This window comes from Thunnus maccoyii, chromosome 15 (assembly GCF_910596095.1).
Source record: "Thunnus maccoyii chromosome 15, fThuMac1.1, whole genome shotgun sequence".
Lineage (NCBI taxonomy): Eukaryota > Metazoa > Chordata > Actinopteri > Scombriformes > Scombridae > Thunnus > Thunnus maccoyii.
Window position 1 is genome coordinate 15,512,793 of NC_056547.1, and position 22,595 is coordinate 15,535,387.

General features: G+C 39.3%; 1 protein-coding gene across 1 annotated transcript; it reads right to left on the reverse strand.

Annotated features, from left to right (window-relative positions):
- Positions 1-4,770: 4,770 nt before the first annotated feature.
- LOC121913521 (transcriptional repressor scratch 1-like) lies at positions 4,771-12,192 on the reverse strand. Its single transcript, XM_042436183.1, has 2 exons — positions 11,940-12,192; positions 4,771-5,839 (listed from the first exon to the last, which is right to left on the reverse strand). Exons 1-2 carry the CDS (start codon positions 12,061-12,063, stop codon positions 5,064-5,066), a joined length of 900 nt encoding a protein of 299 aa, XP_042292117.1. The 5' UTR covers positions 12,064-12,192; the 3' UTR covers positions 4,771-5,063.
- Between the last annotated feature and the right edge of the window lie 10,403 nt (positions 12,193-22,595).

Here is a 22,595-nt window from a genome sequence, read left to right on the forward strand (position 1 = left end):
AATCTTTCTCTCTCTCTCTCTCTCTCTCTCTCTCTCTCTCTCTCTCTCTCACACACACACACACACACACACACACAGTCACTTGGAGATTTTGACCTCTGCACAGTCGCCACAGGGTAAAACAAAAGAGAGAGAGAGAGGGGGGACCAATGTAAACAATAATCAGTTGCAGTTTTTTTTACACTGCGGGCAAATCATCTTAATGAATGTTTTATAAAACACTAATTAACCACTTACAGAGTAATGAAAGCACTGGAGCCAAAAACAACATTTATTAAACTTTTACAAATTATTTTTTTATTATTATATTATTGTTGACTCAGGTATTCACAGTGTGCCCATGCAGTTTCTTGACACGATGATGTATCAGTATGCTAATAATGTATGAATACTGCGTAGCTGCATTGAAGTGCCCTTTTGTAATAGTCCTTGTTGCCTCACAGCTCACCAGGTCATGTGTAGATGCCGTAAAGATCATTCTGAAGGTCTTTATAGTGTTTGCATAATAGCTTCGAACATAAAGGGGCACTCCACTGATTTTACACATAAAGGTCACTTCACCCATCTTGAAGAGTTGTACTCAGCCTGTGAAAACAGCTGTATAATGCCCTCTGTGGCTCTGGAGGAGCTTTGTCAACCCTGATGATGTCATGTTATCTTGGCGGTATAGCTCTAGCAATGGCAATATCTCAATGACTATTGAATGGATTGCTATGAAATTCACAAACGTTCATGGTCTTTCAGAGGAAGACTTCCCCTGACTTTGTCTCTCGTGCAGGTCAAAACTTTTACTTATCCAGTGGAACATCTCAACATCTACTGAATGGATTGGCACTTTTTTTTTTAAAGTAGCCATTTTGTGCCTTTATTTGAGAGTGGACAGCAGAGAGATGACAAGAAGATTAGGAAACAGGATATGACGTGCATCAAAGGTTCCCAGCCGAAGATGACCATTAATGGTTCCCAGAGGATGATCAAAAGTAATGGTTACTTTTCCTTTAGTGCCAACACACTTTTCAAATTTGTGGTTTTGAGTCAAATGTCTCGCCAACCATTGGGTGGATTGCTGTGAAATTTGGTACAGATATTCATGTTCCACTAAGGATGAAATGTAATAACTCTGGTTATCCCATTAACTTTTCATCTAGCACCACCATCAGGTAAACATTTAAATGTGTCCAATACTTTGCTTTATGACTTAATACCTGCAAAACTAAAAGCATTCCTATGAACCTCAATTGTACTTTATTTTAGGGCTAATTAGCTAATCTTATAATGCTAACATGTTAAACTAGTTGGTAAACCTGCTAAACATCAACACATTGGCATTGTCACTGTGAGCATGTTAGCCTACTATTGCTAGCATGTTGTTCAAAGCATCGCAATGCCAATGTACAGCCTCACAGAGCCGCTAGCATGACTGTAGACTCTTTCTGTTAGGTTTTTATGTTTCCTGAGAGTCCCCGACTTCTTGAATGTATAATATAACTCACTGGATTGCCCCTTTAAAGTAGTATACACGTCTGAAAAAAGGTTCAGGATCAGAAAGATCTCTAAATGGTTACCAGCTGCATTGGCATAGCTATATAGGCAACTTTTTTTTTGGATAATCAGACTGTTGAGCTGAAACTGCAGTCATTAATAACAATAAGGAATAGACAAGTAAATGTTTGTTATGCACTGAAGAATGCATAAATATAAATGATGATTAACGTGTTTACAAAAGAAAAACATATCTTGACACACAAACTTTTTAAACCTAGTTTTTATTTAGGAAGTGAAACAAAATGCCCAGTGTTGTCTTTGTGCTTTACATTGTTTCAAACTGCCACTGGAGGTCCCAAAAAAAACCCAGAGGAAGAACTCAGAACAAAGCAGGAAGCTCCAGAAAAATTCATCATCATCGTCATCATCATCATCATCATCATCACTGTCACTTTGTACAGATCTGTAGAAATAATTGGACTCCAAAGTCACATCAGTGCTTATTTACAAGGCCTCTTGCCGCAAAATAGTCGAGTTTTCATTCGCCCTTAAAAAAAAGGTGTGGTGAAGATGCTCACACAGATATGTTGAAAAATGACACAACATGTAATGAGGATGTTGGTTTTACACCATGTGTCACTTTTAAAGCATATTTTCATGTGTCATTTAAGGACAACGCATCCAGTGTTATCTCAGCATCTTTGTTGTTTTATTGTTGTTGTTTCCTTTGATTCATCATAGTAGAAAAAGGAGAAAGAGGTTATTTCTACATACAAGGCATTGTCTACCTGAATCTAAACTCTTTTGTTGTGCTACTAACTTTGAAAAAAAAAAATTGTAAGATATAATTCGTAAGATGAAGTGCTTTTATATAAGAATAGGTAAACTAGATTGTGGCTATAGTAGGCTACAGTAGTTCATAGTAGAATCTAAGTGTTTGTCAATGCACTCTGGTGCTGAAATATTGACTGAACGTCCTCTCGTCGCTCTCAACAGTCCTTATAATTACATTGGGGATCACCATAACAACCTCACAACAGCCAGAGATGATGGACAGAAAAACATCCTGACATTGTGCAGGTTAAATGAGTATTGTTAGCTCCAGGGTCCTGACATGCAATTTGTGAATTAATGTCTCGCGAAGTTAAAGCAAAGGAGCAAAACTGATCCTCTAATAGATTTCAAGACTGTGATTGCTCACTCATTTTGCCCAACTCATGCGAGGAAATTTCTCCCTCAACATTAAGATCTCACGAAAGACGAGTAGGGACTTTATCAAGGCCTACTGAGGGTAAAAGAGCAACACGTTCAGCACCACAGATGTTAAGCTGTGTTTTCTCTGATTCAACATCTAGAACCAGGAACATTTTACAACCACAGCAGAAAAGTGCCAAAACCCCCCAATAATTCTCGTTCTGGCTTTGTGTTTTCGTCCATGTTTCAGCACCAGAGGCCTACAGTTGTACCCTCTACTTTCTACAATATTTTAGAATAATAATACGAGGCAGGCAGTGCATAAACCATGTACAAAAAGACCCGTCCCGACCCAACCCAGAGCCCTCCATCTAAAGGAGTTGTGCCATCTGTGTGAATCCCTGGAAGCCCCAACAGCTCAAAGCTTACACATAATTGTCAATAAGCTACTGATCGCAAGAAAGAACTATATAAGGGGAAATATTTTGGGCATACTAAATTAGCAAGGTTGGAAAGTTGACTCTCTGCTCTATTATTTTCTTCACACAGTTAACAATCACAAAAACTGACGCACTCAGTCACTGGAGAAGGCCTCAAAGAATCACAGCAGTGACAGTTTCTGTAAATATAGAGCTCTTAAATCAACCCTCCGTATTTAACACTAAATTGGTTTGCTAACTCCCTGAAATTTCATGTCTCATAACTACATAGAATAGTGATACTTGAAAAAATCAAGATGTTACAAGCAGTTATTACTCGCGCTTCTTCAAAAATATCATGCATTATTGCTCAATCGGATATGAATGAAATATTGCCCAAGACAGAAATTTGCTTAATTTGCCTGTATCTAAGAGGTGTTGGCAAATTATCCCAAAGATTCATAAAATTGGCATAGATTCCATTATTAGGCTATTGTTATTTTTTGCATGCAGTAAGTTTTTATAATTAAAGTGGCGGACGAAAGTAAAAAGGTAATTAGAAAGTGTCAAATGCTTTGGCATATTTGTAACAAAAGGCGAACTCTAACGAAGTAATGTAACAAAGTAAAGTGCAAATCAATACATATACAAAAAAATAAATTAAATAAATAAATTAGGCAATAAATAGACAAATAAAAGAACCTCAAAGTTGAATACTGTGTGGCCCACTGGCAACATAAAATGCTATTTTACAACACTTGAAAAAGGTTTGACCTTTTGAGGAAAATCAGGACATTTTTAATGTCTGTCTCCTCGTCTGACGTTGAAAAGTAAAAATAAATAACATTAGATTTTATAGTTTATAGGAAAACACTGTTTGTTGAGGAATACCCTGGTGGCTCAGTGGGGTTTACCGGCCATCTGATGAACTGGAAGTCCAGTTTTGTCTCCATAATTCCCTCTTACTTTCTACTGTTTACAGTCAAGTAAAGCACAAATGCCAAAAATAACTTTTAAAAAGATAAAACAGCTTCTCTGGCCATTTAAGACATTGGTTTAAAGAAAAATTCCCCAAAAAGCATTGTTTCCCCTTTGTACCTGTACTACCATGTTATCATAGGTTTGTACATCATATTTTCTTCACAGTTCAGTGTGGTTGTGTCAGTAGCCTAAGGAGACATAGCAGGTATAGCATGTCACTAGTGTAAATGAAAAACATTATAAGTATTTTTGTTTACTTGCGGAGAACAAATATCATGTGCTTTCTTTCTTTTGATGCTTTATCCCTTTAAAAGTTCAGTCCAAGGTCAGTTTCGCCAGATGCAGGATACCAGACGTATCCTTAGATTATGAATGTTTGTTTTGTTTTTTCTTTTTTTTTTTAAAAAAAAAGCATAATCTATGAAAGTTCATTTAATCTCTTTGCAAGAAAACTGAAGAAGTGATTCATGCTTTAAATTCCTGTGATATGCCTGTCACAGAGAAATGAAGAGATGGGAGAGGAATTGTGCTTCAGTGTAATTTTGTCATGGGCCAAAAAAAAAAAAAAAAAAAAGAATGATGAGGATAGATATGGACATAAATAGATCTAGGTTTTATTCAAAAATGATGAGCTAGATGTGCTGTGCTTTATTTATCTTCACAGATACTTTAAACAGCCTAAGAAGGGGATGTGTCTTATTGAAGCAGGTGACAATCTAAATCCGGCATCCAAAATGTGTACCAGCTGGTTTACTCCACCTCCAGATGAGGAAAGAGGAGACAAAAGAGGGATTAGAAGGGTCTTGATAAAAATGGACATGTCATCAATCTATTTTTGTTTGTCTTTTGCCTCATGATCCTAGCAAGGAAAACACTCCCCCTCCCCTCATAGTGCTCAGGCATACTGCTGTTCTTGTTGGGGGAAGCAGGAAAATTAGGGAGTGAGGCCATTAAATCAGATATAAATAAAGAAAAGAAAACCCATCACTCTCCCAGTGAGCTCAGAGGGGAGAACGCCCCCTTGAAGCACGCCGACTCGTAGTGCTTATTCAGGTAACTCTTGAGAGCAAACGTCTTGTCACACCGTTTACACTTGTAATGCTTGAAGGCCGAGTGCGTCTGCATGTGAGCGCGCAGGTTTGACCGGTCAGCAAACGCTTTCCCACAGTGCGCACACCCGAACGGCTTCTCGCCCGTGTGTGAGCGCATGTGACCCTGCAACAGCCACGGCCGGCTGAACGCTTTCCCGCACACGTCGCATTTGTGCTTGAGGTCGTGGGTCAGCAGGTGCATGGCCATCGCGGGCATGGACACGTAGACTTTCCCACATGTGGGGCACTTCTTGGCCATCTTGCTGTCTATGCTCCTGTGCGTCTGCTTGTGCCGACTCAGGTTGGAGGACGTGGCGTAGGTTTTGCCGCACTCGCTGCAGGTGTGCCTCTGGGCGGTTCCTCTGGGGTTCCCCGTAGTTTTCCTTCGTGATCGTCCGTCCATGATGAAAAATGCGTCCACTGAGTAGCCCTCGCTCACGGCTGCATCCCCGTTAATGTATCCGCCGGCTGATGACGAGACCTCAGACCGTGGGCTGTCCGGCTGGTCCGAATCACCATGGATATCGCCATGGATGCCAGTGTAGGTGTCATCAATGCGGCTGTAGATGATTGACGAGTGGCTCGGGGAAGGGACTTTAGAGATGACAGATGAGTCACTTCCCACCACATCATCATAAGGAGACGGACTCAGATAATCGCTGACATAACCTGAAGAGACAGAGGAAGAGGTCAATAATTTGCCCACAGCAGGGTGACTGTTTGGAAATTAGAAACTGATTGGTTTGAAAATCTTTACAAGATTCGTCATTTCTGTTCTTTGACATGTGAGTATTGACAAGTCTCTCCAAAACCAAAAAACCAAAACCTAGAGCTGCTCTTTTATGCAGAGACACCATTTCAGTATCTACAGAGCCCCTGATGATCCAAAAAACTTTTTAAAAAATCTTTCCAAGATATTACTGCTACCAGTAAAATTAAACAGATCTCCTATAATAATTGTAAAAACACAGGCCACAAATCAAACTCATTCACCGAAGCTCATTCATTATTAACAGAGCATGCTGTCTCCTGATAACATTACTGACGATAGTCTGGCGTCTCTGGTTTCTAAATATCAACTGGACCCCTCAGGACCACATTATCAGCATGTGCATTATATTTTAAGATAAACTTTTGTTTTCCCATTAACACATGTGAGACAAAGAGATACAGGAAACACAGGGGAACACAATTCTAGTCCAGATACAAGCTACAGCGTGTCTAAAACACAACCATTTTTGGAGATGGTATAAAGTGAAGAAGGAGAAGGGAAGAGGCAGGAGCAGTTGTGGTATTTATAGTGGTAGTAAAGTGCTTTTATGTCTTTGCCAGCAAGGAGACACTTTCCTCACAGTGGGAACTCTTTATTTTTCATAGGAGGGTTCAGTGAGCACACTTGCTCTTCATCGGCTGCACCCTTCCTGACAGGTCTGCAGCTGCACACAGTGACACCTCAGAGGTGCCAAGACTTCAACTGCTGCACACAGAGCATCTCTATTACAGCAGCTGGAGGGTCTAGTGCTTTGCTCAAGGGCACCCTGAAATCAATTATTTGTAGCCATGTTATGATGTCAGTTGCTTCGTTATTTCTATTATTGGCTTCTACGTTCAACAGGCTGAACTCTAAGAGACACAAGGAGAGCCTGCGAGCCAATACCCCACCGCCATGACTCCTGTGGATCTATGCCGATCAATAGCTCTCCATTTCAATTAGCACTCTCTGAGCATTTAGACACAGGCAGCAGAGGAGATACTACTGCTGGTAATATAATTTCATGATGCAGTTCTGAGAAAAGCTCAGAAGTTGGTCGATAATATGATGAGAACAAGAGACAGAGATAGAGGAACGGAGAGAGACAGAAGAAGCACAGTGAGAAGAGAGATGGAAAGAGAGGAAGAAAGAAGAGATGTAGAAGAGAGAAAGTGATGTTATGTTGGTGATTGTGGTTAGGTGGTTTGGCAATGCTGTTTACAGCTCTCATGCTAATTTAACGTTTTGAATTTAATTAAGACAGAGCAACAGAGGAAGACAGAAAATGAAGGCAAAAGAGAGAGCGAGTTGGAGAAAGAGAGAGAGAGAAGAATCATGAATATTCAATCGTTGCACTCTGGGACAAATACTGTGTTTGTGTGTGTGAGTTTGTGTGTGTGTGTGCGTGTTGTTTTATAGAGCATGACTAAAGTTTTGAACCCTTATTTAACCAAGTAAAGTTGATTAAGAGCAGCACTAGTCTTGGGGATGAAGAGCTTCACAATCACTCAAACTGGCAGCGTCCCAGTAAAACTACAGAATTCTGTATTGATAACATATTCTCATATATGTTATCAAACTACCTATAATTTTGTCATCCTGATTTCCATACTGTATTTTTGCTATCTGGTCTATTCTGTACACACAGCATCTGTCACATGTCTGTCCATCCTGGAGGAGGGATCCTACTCTGTCTCTCTTCTTAAGGTTTCTTCCATTTTTTTTCCCATTAAAGGGGTTTTTTCGGGGAGCATTTCATTATTTTAATCAAGGATGTCATATGCTGTACAGATTGTAAAGCCCCCTGAGGTAAATTTGTGATATGGGGCTATATAAATACAAATTGACTTGACTTGACATCTCCTGGTGGACAATGAACAGCTCCACTGGAGGAGGGGTCACGGCCTCGCTCAAGGGAACCTTCACAGCAGATGTTCACATTCCCTTCAAAGATTAACAGAAAAAAATGTCACTGCATGGGACAAATCCCACTAATACCAAATACTGGGACTAGTATTAAAACTTCCTTAAGCAAATCTGGGAAAAATGAACAAAAAAAGCGCAAAGTGGGAAGAAAACCCCACCTCTTTTCTCGTAACCATTTCCTCCTAATGAAGGACAGTTGTTAAATGACGGAAATGTAATGAATTCAAAAAGTTTTATGCACTAACAATGTTGCATTCTACTTAAAATATCAACCAAGAAAAACATTTTTGTCAGTGTAATTAGGCCAGAGTTTGATATCTGATATCTATTATCATGAAAATATAGATACAACAGTATCACTATCAATAAAATATGGCATGTTAAAATAAACAATTTGGTATAATTGCTATATCTCGCCATACTTATGACTAAGTTTTGGGCGGAACAAGAAAAATACAATGAAGACTTTTGTTGAAGTTTGTCCTGAGGGTGGCGCTTAAGAAAAAGCTCATGGAGCTTTAGATGCAGTAGATGTTATGGCAATGTGCCCAATAGATCTCTATATTTCTTGTGTGCAACTGAAAATTGTTGGGCTGAATGTGGTGCTGCAGTAAAGGAGGGGGTCACAGAAAGCTTTGAATTCATCCTCCTAAGAATCACTATAATCACTATACCTGTTTTAATGCCAATCCAGCCAAAACACAATGCTTTGGACCTGTGTGTTGGACAGATTGAATAAGGACTATGACTGACCTGAGTTTGGTTCCTGGAAAAAATGGCTTAGCTTATCCAATTATATTCTCTTACAGTATTCAGTTTGTATCATGCCACCTCCTCCATTGATGTATTTGTTTACTCTGCTGTGAAGGTACTAAGGACCAGACTGAGTTGTGCATGTGTGACTGACAGCCAGTAAGCACAGAGATAAAAAAGCAAACTCAGTACCTGGTTTTAGAGTGTAAATTTGTGCTGGTGTGTTTTCCTCACAGAAGCTCTCTCTATGATCCCTGCCAATTAAACATGACCGTTCTGGCGGTATCCTCTTTTTAAAGTGTTGTGAATGGTAATTGCTGTGCGTCTCAGCGTCTGCGTGCCGTCTCTGTTTGTTTGTCTTTGTCTCCCTCCAACTGTCTCAGTCTGGCTGTGTCAATTCTGTATTCATTTCAAAGTACTTTAGTAGCATTAGCGCTGATGGCTGTTCTAAATGCTTATTAAAGATTAAAACAGTCTGCCAAACCACAGCCATCCTTCTTTTATATGTCTTTGAAATACAGAGAACTAGAAAGAGGAAGAAAGACAGAGAAAATGATAGACAGAAAGAGAGAGAGAAAAGCTGCAAGCTACAATTTAATTTTTGATCCAAACCAGCAGTAACTGACACACACTTGTGTGCTTTGGACACTTGTAGGTCACAGAGTGCTTCCTCTGTGTGTGTGTGTGTGTGTGTGTATGTGTGTGTGATGCTGTGCACTCAGCTGTGCAAGCTGCCTGGGAAATGTGCCGAGTTGACAGAAACACAGCAGTGTGTGTTTGCGTGTGTGTGTGCAACAAGCTGCAGTTGCTTCAGTCAAACTCTTGTTATATTTATAACAAGGGATAGCAGTCTTAGTCTTTACATGCTTGCCACACTGCTGCTGCTGCTGCTGCTACTGCTTCCTCCATGTTTCCCTGTTCACTCTGTCATCTGAGCACCTGGGATCTCTTCATCTCACATTTGACCTTGGTACAATGTGAAAACCACCAGGCTGCACCATCAGTGTTACACACTTCTCCCTGTGCAGCAACAACAATGATTTTTCTTTAGTTCTTTAAAGCTGCATTAATTGATTTTTGGCCACTAGGGGGCAGACGACCTCCAAAATAAGCTGACAAACACACAACCTTGGCATATAATCCTGTTATAAAATTGTTAGGGCAAACAATTGCCTTATTAATCCAACAGATTAAAAGCAACACTCCTGCTAGAGTTGTGTTTCTGGCAACAAGACCAATATTAAAGCATTTTATTCTTCAATATGGTCATGCGGTACGGAAATTTGAATGCTAGGAATAGACAGTAACTGCAGGGAATAGTAAATATAGCTAACAAAATTATAGGGAGGCCACAGATGCAACCAAGTGAGAAATATAAAGAGTAAAGCTGCAATATTTTGCAATATTTGCATATTAACTATTTTCAACTGTATTTACGTAGTTTAGATGACTTTGTTGATGCTGTGTTTGTCAACTCTCCTGTTTTGTGTTAGTTTTTTGGTGCTGCATGATGAAACCAAACTATAAAGTTCTTCCATATACTCATTTGGTTTAAACAAACTTCTGAGATAATGTGGGGTCTTCAAATGTCCAACATTCACCAGCTAGTCACTAATTTGGTCTGTCTGCTGTTTGATGCTGAACAGCACACTGTGGGTTTATCAGAGCTTCTTTGCTGAAAATAGCTGCCTGCTGTTGCCGGAAACAGGGTTGATGTACTGTAATCAGTGGGACTGAACCATTCAGGAAATGTAAAAATAATTAGCGAAAAGGGGCTAAAAACCTTCAAAGAGCTTTGCAGTTGGGACATTTTTGTCAGAGGGTTCATGACTGTGAGCTGCCCTGTTTACACTCACATCTAAGAATTAGTATGGAAAATATTAATTCAGCTTTAACAAAAGGCCTCTACCTTTGTTTAAGTCCTAAACCCCTCACTGCGTGAAGCTCCTGTTGCTGTGGTTTTCAGAATTATAACTCCTAATTCCTCCAGAACAGACACCAACAACCAAATATAAGCCTGTCAGCTTCCATTTAGAAACTCTAGACAAGTATTTCATCAATACTTTTCTAGTGAATGTTTGACTCACAGTACATTCCCATTGACTCTGTATTGTATTTTTCCCGTGTATTCAGGATCATGCGTGGGAATCATTTAACGTTTGTGTAGCTGGGCAATATTGCATCAATCTGAGAAGGAAATTAGCATCTTCTGCGAAGAAAGTGATTTGAATAACACAGTGGGAAACAGCAACAGAGAATCCCAGTTCACGAGTGTGGTGCTGACATATTGATATCATTATTTAGTGTGCTTTTCAGCAACGATCTCAGCACTTTGGCTCCCCGTTGTTAATCAGCTGTCTTCATCCTCTCTATGGAGAAAATGCGAGTTGAATATGTGTTAATTTGTTAACTGCAAAGGACTATGAATCATTCTCACATCATGTAGCATCATCAAAATTCATTTCATGGTAATAAGAGTGTTGAAATCACAATCAAAATGTGACACATTTAAAGTTATATGTTAAATTTAAAGTCTAATACAGTTTTATTGGCTATTAGTAATAGGATACTGCCTATGTCATGCCAAAAATTCACATCTGAAAAGCCCATGTGTGAAATTAAAATATGGGCCTTTTGATTTCACATCATTTTCATACATGTTTTAGATGTGAATTTTTTGTTTTTACTGTATGTGATAAATTGTTGTTTGTCCAAAAGGGAAAATGTGTTTACAAGCTACTCTGCCAGGAGTATAACTGTAGTTAGGTCATCTTTATATGGGAAACTGGAAATTCAATATTTTCACATATAGATTGGCCTGCTGAAGTGCCTTTGAGGAGAACCCATGTGCAATGTCTTGACCTCTAACCTGGCTGTGGACAGGGTTAAGATGTACCACACATTAATCACATTAAACAATATTTCTCTCTTTTATAGCCCTGAGTGTGTGTGTGTGTGTGTGTGTGTGTGTGTGTGTGTGTGTGTGTGTGTGTGTGTGTGTGTGTGTGTGTGTGTGTTTGTGTGTGTGTTTTCTCACATCCTGGCATATTTCTGTTCTGATCTCTTTCACCACATAATAGCTACTGCTTCATGTAAATAATCTTTGCAAGAAAAAAGAAAATTTAAATGAATAGCATTTGCATGCAGTTGGTGTATTTCTGGGCTGTCACCGGAGTTTGACCCTGTAATTCCTTTTCCCTCCTCCTTCTCAGTCATGACTAATGCTTTAAATCTGGGGATAAAAAAATGCCCTTGATGCTGTATGCCAGACATTGTGTGTGTGTGTGTGTGTGTGTGTGTGTAGGGTAGGTGGGGTGGGGGGTGGGGGGGATGACTAACCTTTGTCATGATGATGGAATCGCAGACTCAGTTCTTCTCTTCGGCTGTGTCCATATGAACTCTCCAGTTCAGCGGCCGAAAAGTCGTCCAGCTTGACTTTCTTCACCAAGAAAGACCGAGGCATGATGGGACAGTATAGTTGCTCCTACACACATACGAAATACACGCACTCTCTGTATCTTCCAACCACTTCCCAAAAACCTATAGGTGTAAAGCGACGTGAACGTATGAAACGCTTAATCACTTGATTAAAGGTGTTTCCTGGGTCATGGCTTTTAAAGATCAGAGAAATGAATGGCTCCTCACGTGTTTCTGTATTTTTAGCATATCTAACGTTTATTTTTTGCTCACGTTTGTCAATCAGACTTTCTCTGTTCGTAGCTGTTGGATCCTTGAATGAAAAATTGTCAGTTTTCCTTTTCGACTCCTCGCCACTGGAAGACCTGTGGAGCTCTGGAAGGTCGAAAATAAATAAAAATCGGTTCCTGTATGGCTATTTCCCTCTAAACATGGAAGGCGAAAATTCCAGTAAAAACGTCTTTTTTAATGTTGTTAGATTATTTTGTTTGTTTGTTTGTCTTCAAGGAAAGGGGCCGTTTTTTCCCCCGGTCCAAACCGCTGGTCTTCACCACGCGCACAGCTCCCAGCAAACAGTTTCTCGCGTGCCCCGTGGTTTCAGCACCGGACAGCTCCCCTTCAGCGCCGCGTGCCACAAGCCAGCCGCCAACCACCGCTGTCCGTTCAGCACCAGAGGAAAAAGAGAGAAAAACAAAGCAAAACGACCTGTTTCATCTGTTTCCGCCCGTTTAAATTTGGCTCAGCTTGAAGCGAAACACACTCCAGTGGACATTCCCATGCAGGCGAGTCAACAAATAAAATCTTTTTTTTTTTTTATCGTAAACAAACCGCTGGATGTGCCGGTGCCTTCAGAAGAAGTGGAAAGACGCAAGTAACGAGTTGTAATGGTAAGCTAACGGTCACAGAGAAGTGAAGGCTAAATGGTTTCAAAAAGACAACCGATAGAGTCCAGAAAACGTCTAGAGACCATCACAAGACTTCAGCATTCCAGGAAAGACTCTCTGCCAAAATGTCATTTCAGTTCCTTAAAAATGTTGCTCAAAATGTTGCTAAAAACTGCACTTGGAAGACCAAAACAGCTTTTCTTCTCGTCGCTAACTCTCTCTCTCTTTCACTCTCTCCTCTCTCTCCTCTTCTCCTCTGCTCTGCGCGTGCTGAGCTGCGGCTCTCTCTGATGCACGAGATCAGCTGTTGCGGCTTTATAGACCGCGAGAGAGAGAGAGAGAGAGAGAGAGAGAGAGAGAGAGAGAGAGAGAGAGAGAGAGAGAGAGAGAGAGAGAGAGAGAGATGGGAGTGCTTAATTTTATTCATCAGAAGAAGAGAAAAAAAGAGCATCTTCTCTTGTGGGACCAGCAGCGGCGCGCGGAGATGGCCGAGGAGGGATTTAATTGGATAGTGTTAAGTGTTCGCTTGCACTGATTTTCATATCAGTTCAATTAAAAGGCACACAAGCAGACTGGGGGTTTTTGGTTCCCAAACTGGGGTCTATAAACTATTTGGGATTTTTGGGGGGGTATATGGAAAAAACGATATATTTGTTACATCCAAAAATCTACAAAATGGTTGTAAAGTTGTTAATGCCTCTGTGCGTGGACTGTTTGGCATACTCTAGAAACAATATTTTGATTACCAAATATCGTTTTACATGTTTTGACTGCTTTGCCAACTCTTGAGCCGATAACTTATTGTTAAGTTTGGTAAGTTTAGTTTACATTTAAGCCATATTTATCTCTGTATTTTGGAAATTTAACTCATTCTCAGAGTGACTTAAAATGATCAACTAAAACAGTAAAAACTAACTCTGTACTGTAATGACATGCAATGATTTTGTTATATACTACATTCTCACAACTGTGATGCAATCATCTATGTAACTGAAATAAGAAATTTTAAAAAATGAATGTCCCTTTTGTCTAAAAATTATCAATACATTTATAATATTAGATGTGTCTGAAAGAAAGCTCGACCACCTAGGTGTGCAGAAGACAGAAGAAAAACACATTTTTGACTGGAGGGGGGACTTTAAGTTTTAAAACTTAGAGTACAGTGTACATACACAGCAAGACAAAATTGAGATTTGATTAAACATGTTTAACTGTGATCATTATTTGTTTGATCCATGTTACATCCACAATGATGTTGAGTAGTTTAAGATGTTAGTGAAGAACAAAAATAGATGAATTGATTTTAAAAATATATTGTTGTAATCATAAAATGCTGCATCTGACTGACATCAAGACCTTTCTGAACCATGTTTACAATAAGCATGGGCTCCAAAGATTGACAACACACCTCAGTTAATGTTAATCATAGGTGCTCACATGACAATTTTAATAAATGGAAAACTGCAGAATAATCTGTTTATATTCTAAATATGACTGTCAATGTAAAAGTAAAGTACTAACTATTGCTCTAAAACCATCACCCTCCCACCTAATGATTTTAGCCTTTATTAAGGACTAACAACCATCAAACCAGCCACTGAAACCAACTTCTTGTGGTACTGAACACAGGTCAATGCTTTTACACTGCAGTCGACCAATGGAGTTCCTTTTATGCAAATCAGCGCTCCCCCTGGACCAATAGGATCCTCTGTGTGTAAATCCAGACTCAGCAGTAACCAATGAGTTTATTTACTGTAATGTAACTGAGGTGAAGGTGTTTTTACTGAATGGTCTCTCACAGAAACAGAGAGGGAGAGAAAGACAATGTCAGGACTTTGCTGTATGCAGTGTTCATTTGTGTGTGTGTGTGTGTGTGTGTGTGTGTGTGTGTGTGTGTGTGTGTGTGTGTGTGTGTGTGTGTGTGTGTGTGTCAGAAGAGAGAGGCACGGTGCAGAGTGATGATGCATTGTTTTGGTGTTTACACACTCATAGAAACAGACTTCTCCCTCCAGCCAGTAGATGACACACTCACACACACAAAGCCCTGCCCCCATTCATACACATACAGGCAGGCAGGAGGATGGTGTGTGATGTAATTCAGTGATGTGTGCATTTATGTAAGATCTATTCAGTGAGGTCCTTGGAGTTAACCTATTTTTGTAGTTCACTGAATGTTACTGAATGTTTAAGAGAGACAGAAAGACTGTGTCTGTGCATATGAGAGTGTGTCTTTTTTTAAGCTCATTTGTGTAGTGAAGTGCATTGCTTTTTACCTCATCAGTCTGTCTGTCTCTTTGGTTACCATTCCTTTATTTCTGTGTTGACTCCATAAAATGTAAAAAATAATGAATGTAGCCACTGTGATGTCACCCATTGGTTTGTGGACTCTGATTTTGAAACCTCAAGTTTGCATTTTGACTGTCACCATATTGGATTTTTGGAGCCAGAAGTGACCATATTTGGACGAAAGGGTGGAGCTGATCCTAACGCTAGCTGCTATCTGCTATCTGCTAGCTTGGTTAGCACAATGCATTTACAGTCTGTGGTTAACTGTGATAATGCTAATGCTAATTTTCGCTAGCGAAAAACAGGTTTCAAACCATCCAAGCAAAATGTACTTACCAGAAAAAACTGAACATCCGACTCCTTAGAGGGTTTTTTTAGTACAACCAAATGCTGAACAAGACTTTCTTAGGTGACCAAAATGTTGCAATTAACTTTCATGAACTGAAAACACACTGAAATAGCGACGGCTACGCCTATAGCCTGTAAACCCAGGGTTACACCATGATTACCTAGCCAACGTTGTCGCTGTGGTAGCAACTTGCCTATGACGGCACCAACTTGTCACTCAAAGCGGCCACTCACTTAATTATGCATAAATTTAAGCATTAATAAAATAAAAACGGGTGAGTTACATAAAAATTCACCTCCCGTACAGTTGTCATGAACAGGGACATTAGCTATAGAGACAAAAAACGTTTTTCGTACCAGGATGTAAAGATATTTAATTCTGCTGTAAAGTTTGACATTTTAACATGGGGATCTATGGGGCTTAACTCACTTTCAGAGCCAGCCTCAAGTGGCCAATCAAGGAATTGCGGCTTTTGACACCTCTGCATTGGCTTCAATTTTCAGCCCTGGAGGTTGCCGCTTGGTTAACCCACTGTATTGAAAGAATGTCTTGTTCACTCTCAAATGGACCATATAATATTAGATACAATGTTTAGCAGTATGTTTATGTACATGTTGTGTAAGGCTCTAAAAGGTTTCAGAAGTAACAACAAGTCCTCCAAATTAAATGACCAAAAAGGTTGTTTGACCACGCACTCCAGAACAACCCAGAAGTGTTTTCTAATCTGACACCTGTAATATCATTTGTCTCATCTGATTAGGTTTAGGCAAAAAAAGGTTTAGGTTAGGGGACGATCGTAGTTACGTTTTTTTTTAAAAACTGTCCTGACTCGCAGTTAGAAATGGGAAATGAACAGTTTTCTGTGTCAAAGTCCACTGCTGGGTTAAAATCTCCATCCACCACTCCTCCTCCACATGTGGAAAGAGAATTTCCTACATACAATTAGTGAATCACCCTTTTATCAGACTCACATTTTAAGTTAAACTTGTATTAAGCCCTGCAGTATGTTTCTCAGTGTAAGGTGAAAGAGGTAGTTCGTAGTACTGAACCCACTGAGAATCAACACCCAACTCCTGTACTTCTTTGGGACAAAGCTCTTAAAATAAGATAAAAACAATCTGAGTGGGGAACATTGCTCTTTACTGCCAACAGCTCATAGACATATGCAACCTGTAACAAAGGGTCATGAATATATATTGTTTGGCTATAAAGGGTCATAAACCCAAAAAGTTGGAAACCAGTGGTTTACAAGTCTCTCTGCCCCCTACTGGCCAAAAACCTCTTCCATAATCTGTGAGAAATATTCTAAAATTAGACACATAAAGCAGTTACTTCATAGAGCTTTTATTAAAATAAAATGCGAAAATAATCTGACATTTTCATGAGCTGTAGCATCACTGATGCTACAACTCCGCTTTTCTACGATCTATTGTGTCAACTACACACCTGAATGCTTGTTGAGCATTTGATCTTTTTCAACAAGGCAATCCAAAGAAAAGAAAAGATATCTGTCAGTGGGGGATGAGTGTGATTCTTTGACAGTCGCTCTGTGTCAATCGATGACACACCAGGAAGTGCTCATTCTATCTGGTCTATTTCTATGATGGTGAAATTGTCTACTCCTCGTTATTTCTCCTGCTGGCCTGCGAGCGCAGCTATACTGCTGAGCTCAGCGAAATATACGTGTGTGTCCGTGTGTATGTGTATGTGGGTGTGTGCAGAGGCTGTGGGGACATGTGGAGACTGGAGACTCATTAGCATAATAATAGACCTGAATGCATGTAGACAGGCAGGCGGTGTGCGAGCATGTGTGTGTTTGTGTGTGTATGTGTGTGTTTGTGTGTAAGAGAGTCCTGTCAGGAAACACAATCGAAGGGTCCTTGTTGACTTTTCATTCCTCCTTTAAAGAGCTATTTAAATGACAGGGTTTTAAATAAAACTCCATTCAAATAGAAGGGTTTTACATATAAAGCAATATCCAGATGAAAGGGTTTGTAAACAAAAACTGACAGAGTGAGATACAGGGCAGGAGGGAGGAGAGAAAACAGAAGGAGGGGGGAAGACAGACAGAGAAACAAAGAGAGCGAGCGAAACAGAGAAAGCAAAATAAAGAGAGAAAATACTTACAGAGGACAAACGGAAGGTCAAACTGGGTTTTGGATGAGAGAGAGATGCAGTTCACAGAAACATAACTGTCACAGTGGGTAGATAAAGGTAGTGATGGATGACCCTGACTGATTTCAACCAACGCAAATTTCATAGTCAGTTGCTACACCTGGGCCCATTAGAAACAAATAACTAGAGTCATTTTAGCTTTAGTGAGCCCTCCAAAAATATGGTGTTTATCATTGTCTTCCAAAATGCCACATATGAGCGATGTCTGATCAGATGCCCCCACCGACAAGATGACCTAATTTGTCCCACTAAAACGGTTAACTCTCATTGTGCTCCCTGTGAAAACCTTGTGTGCTGTCCTTAACTATTATTGTGTACATACTCACGCTCATGCTTTCATCTGTGCAGGAGTTTCCGACTATCTACAGCAAGCAGGCCACTGCAGAAGAAGAAGAAAGCGTGAAAGGCCACATGCGACTGTTCTTTTTGTACAGCATGTGTGTTTGTTTTTACTTGCTTCCTCGTTTTTCATCTCAGCAAACATGTTTGTTATCTAATTGCAGATGTGTTTCAAAGTGAGGCAGAAGAAGAAGTGATTGGATCAAACAAAGCAATCATTAACAAGGGGTCTTGTGCAGTCAACGCAGCCACAAACCACTGTGTTCCAAATTTCTGCGTCTGTGTCCACAAAATAGTTGGAGCCACTGCCTTAATTCAAAGTAATGCCACTCAGAATGATGTCAAACAAGGTCAACTTAATGTAAACATCAGTAAGACGTAAGGAAAATAATTATGAAAACCAGAATTCAAAAACAAGAAAACAGAAACTTGCAACCAAACCTGCAATCATGTAATCGTTTATCCTCTAATTACTGTATAAAATAGCTGATTTCCATTCTCAGATCTGCTTTTACCTGTCTTTTCCTCCTTTGCTCTTATTCATGATTTAGATAATACATTTACAGAATTTATTTTTTTATACATATATAAATATATACAATATGTTTTTTAACATTTACATTAAGCTGACCTTGTTTTGATTTCATACACTCAGTGTCAATATAAAACAACACAGTAAATAGTGAAAATGATACAATATGTCATGCATGTCCCGTGCATTAAGATGTGAAAAACACAGATCATGACAGAACAAAACACGACCAGCACACAGCAAAACAAAACAGATAAGAAAAGAAGAGAATATCACCAGTAAACCCATCATGTCCATGCCATTAAGATACATATATGACCCTGCATGTGTGCTATGAATATGTATGTTGTATGTATAAGATGTGACCCTGGACATTAATATGTATTGAGTGGTAATGAGGCGATTGGGCAGATCAGATGGGTCCTTTTTAACTGGTCACATGTGGCTCATTAGGATCGGGCCACACAGAGCACCTGATACCCTGAAGAAGACTACTGCACCCCAAGAATTATTTTATGTAATTTCTGTTTTATTAGTAGAGACGGGAGATATGAGAGACAGAGGAGAGACAACAAGACAGAAGTCTAAATTTGGATCTGAACCCATTTGACAGGTATGTGGGAACTGAGTGATCTGACAGGAAGGGGACTGGGAGATAGAATGAAGTTCAAACATGAATGAAAGCATGCATGTTCCCTGCAGAAGTATCCCGGAGCAAGACTTTCATGTCTCTACCAATTGAGGGGATGCTGCTCTGTTGCTGACCCTGACCTCTGATCTCTTTGTCCAACAGGAATCATCACACATCATCAACACAATCCTGGACCTGAGATGATCACACACAGGCAATGTTTTGGGGTCCAGAAGATGGGATGTATCACCTTTAGCAGTTAAGGATATAGGAAGGTGAGACAAAATCTGTAAATCTGTAAAAAAAAAAAAAAAAAAAAAAAAGATTATTATTAGTAATTATTTACTGAAATCTTCGGTGGACAAACAAGATTAATACTAGAAGGGAGGTAGATAGAGAGCAGCAGGACAGATAGTTGGGTCCATATGAACAAGTCACGTGTATCATTACTGTGGGGTGATATAAGACAGCTGGTACCCTCTGGTGTTTTAGAGTTATGCCACATTTCTTATTGCAAAACTAACAGCCATATGTGTTACATGACCACATTTTAGAGGCAGGAGACTTTAGCAGACATAGACTTCAGCTGGCTTAATTCATAAGAAATAAGAAAAGAATTTATTATTTTTTAAAAAAAACTCTCTATCCACATGGCTTGAATACCTTTTGGGGCTTTAAAATAGTCAGATAGGTAGATGAGCAGAGAGACAGAATGCAGGTTAGACAGGCAAACAGATAACAGAGCCACCTGATACTTAAGATTTCAAACAAGTGATGATACATGAACCATTTGCAGTAAATCTGTAGCTGAAAATAAGGTTAAATGTGTTGCCTTGAACTGGACACCCCGAATTTAGCAAGTACATTTATATTCCTGTATCATTTTTAAAGTTTAGGACCATTTCTAAGTCATCATGTATTGGGAAATTCAATGATATTGCATAAAAATACAATGAAATTGCAGTTTGAACACAACCAATAATATTGCAATTTTTCTATCTGTGACAATGAAACACCAATCAAATCCAAATCCACGAAATGCGTCTCTGCCTTGATTGTGTGAGGACTGATATTAAACTGGGAACAGATTATTCATAATGAATCCCCCGCCTGCTTGAAAACTTTCTAATACTTGAGAATTATCTAAGTTGATGATGCTCTCTCTTTATTCTTCACTATGATGACAGAAATCTGTGCTCTTCAGCAGTGCTTTTAAACACTAGTAGTGGCTCAAACCTGCTCCCTTTACCAAACCCATTTTGGCAAAGTTGTTTGGAGAAACATTTTTTGGCACTCTTAGTTGAATGGTCCAACATTTTTGTGAGAAATTTGCGACACACCCTAATTGATGTTGATAGTGTTTATTTGATCATATAGTGGAATATTAAGACACTCCAGTTAGGACATGAGGCTTGTATAAGTAATAGAAACATGACAGTGTAAAACTACCTCCATGTCATTCATTTAGGATTATAAAATGTGTCAAAAAGAAGACAAAGCATTTATCTCTTTGTCAGAGCGAAGGATAAATGCCAGCAAATTAGATCACTCTAAACTGTATGAAAGTTCTCAAATAGCAGTAAGGATTCATTTTGAACCATCTGTTCAGATTTTAATGATTAAAGTCTTTGTACTATCTTGGATAACTATGTTTCTTGGATTCTGTGTTCCTCAGATCTCTGCAATTTCATATAATCTCTTTACATTAAATTCAATTTGCCATTACACAATGATCCAAACACCTTATGATATCGCTGACGTATTCCTTTCTTAATACAATAGAGGTGCAGAAAAAGTGGAGAAAAAGTGCTTTAAAGACACAAAATAATGTGGCTGCTATGGAAAATTACTGTATTGTTAAGTTACCACTATTATAAAAGGCAGGTTTAGAGTTTATGTACAATAAAAATGAATTGTTTTAAAATTTACTAATGTTTATTATTCCTTTCTGGGTGTGAAAACTACCTTTAAAAACCCACAACAAATGTACACATGCAGTCAGACAGATAGACAGACAGGTTTATGAGTCATTAATTCAAACACAGACGGCTTATTAACCAGTCTGTGTTCACAGCTGGCTCACACCTGATACCTTCAATAGCCCCTTGACACCTTTAACTGTGTGTGTGCGTGTATATGAGGGTGTACGTGTATGGTCCTGTGGCACTATAAAATAATAAGAAATGCTTTTACTCTTTCTTCTCCCTTGCCCTGTCCTCCACCTTACTCCTCCAGAGAACGGCTCCTGTGTTCAAAGTGTTGAAACACATTTTAAATTGTGAACAAATATTTTTCATATTACAGTAAGGTATGATGAAATGGAGTGCACAAAATGACAAACAGAATAAGTGGACCCAGTCCCTGAAACTGACAGCACAGTGTATTTGTGACTGTGTTAGAGGGGACATACCACGCACATTTTCAGGTCTACAATTTTATTCTGGGGCTCTACTGGAATGTCTCTGTATGATTTACAGTTCAAAAAACTCCTTATTTATCTTATACTGGTCCTTTATGCAGCCCCTCAGTTCAGCCTCTGTCTGAAACAGGCCATTTTAGTTCCTGTCCCTCCTCCTAATGAGCCCACTCTGATCTGATTGGTGAGCTCCCAGAAGCTGCGTTTCAGCCGACCTCCGGTGGCTCTGGAGGCTACATCAGCAATAGTGGTTGGATTTCACTTCCTCTTTCTAATTTACTCAAAATGTCCGCTTCCAAATCCAATCCGAAATATGTGAGTGGACGACAAGAACAGCCTGTGGAAAAAACCTGAGCACCAAAGGTTACATAACAGACAGCCGTTTGTGGGCATACACGAACAATCTGACGTCAGATGGATGGCAAAGTAGAGGTAAATTTGCAAACGAAGCATTCAGATCATTCTGGAGCCCTGGCTTTTGACTTGCAGGCAGTATTTTTACATACATTTACCTAATGTTTTGGAGCTTCATTCAACATTATAGCAGCATATAAATGACAGAAAATCATGAAAAGCATGGCATGTTCCCTTTAAAAAGTATTACCAGAACACTTTATGCTAATAAACTCAACGACAGGAACAGGAAGTGATATTTTTTGGATTTTCCAAGACAGGGAGTTTTTTCTTGCCTGCTGCCTCAAATCGATGAATCGGGCTGCTGAAAATATGTAGGTACAGAAAGTGACAATACAGGACATTAACTCTTTATAATAATCAAGCAGGAAGTTTACAATTTCAACCTCTGGTGGTTGCTTTCAGAGCTTGGTAAATTTACTGTAAATATAATGTAATGTGTATATTATATACAATTAAAAATGACAATGATTTAATTTCCAAATACACATATCTTCCGGTATTGATACTAATTAATTACATCTACTGAGAGTTAAAGCACATTTTCTGTAT

Coding starts and splice junctions, on each gene's coding strand:
- LOC121913521 (XM_042436183.1), bottom strand. CDS start 12,063: ATGCCTCGGTCTTTCTTGGTGAAGAAAGTCAAGCTGGACGACTTTTCG. Junction 5,840..11,939: donor ATTCCATCATCATGACAAAG/GTTAGTCATCCC, acceptor CTGTCTCTTCAG/GTTATGTCAGCGATTATCTG.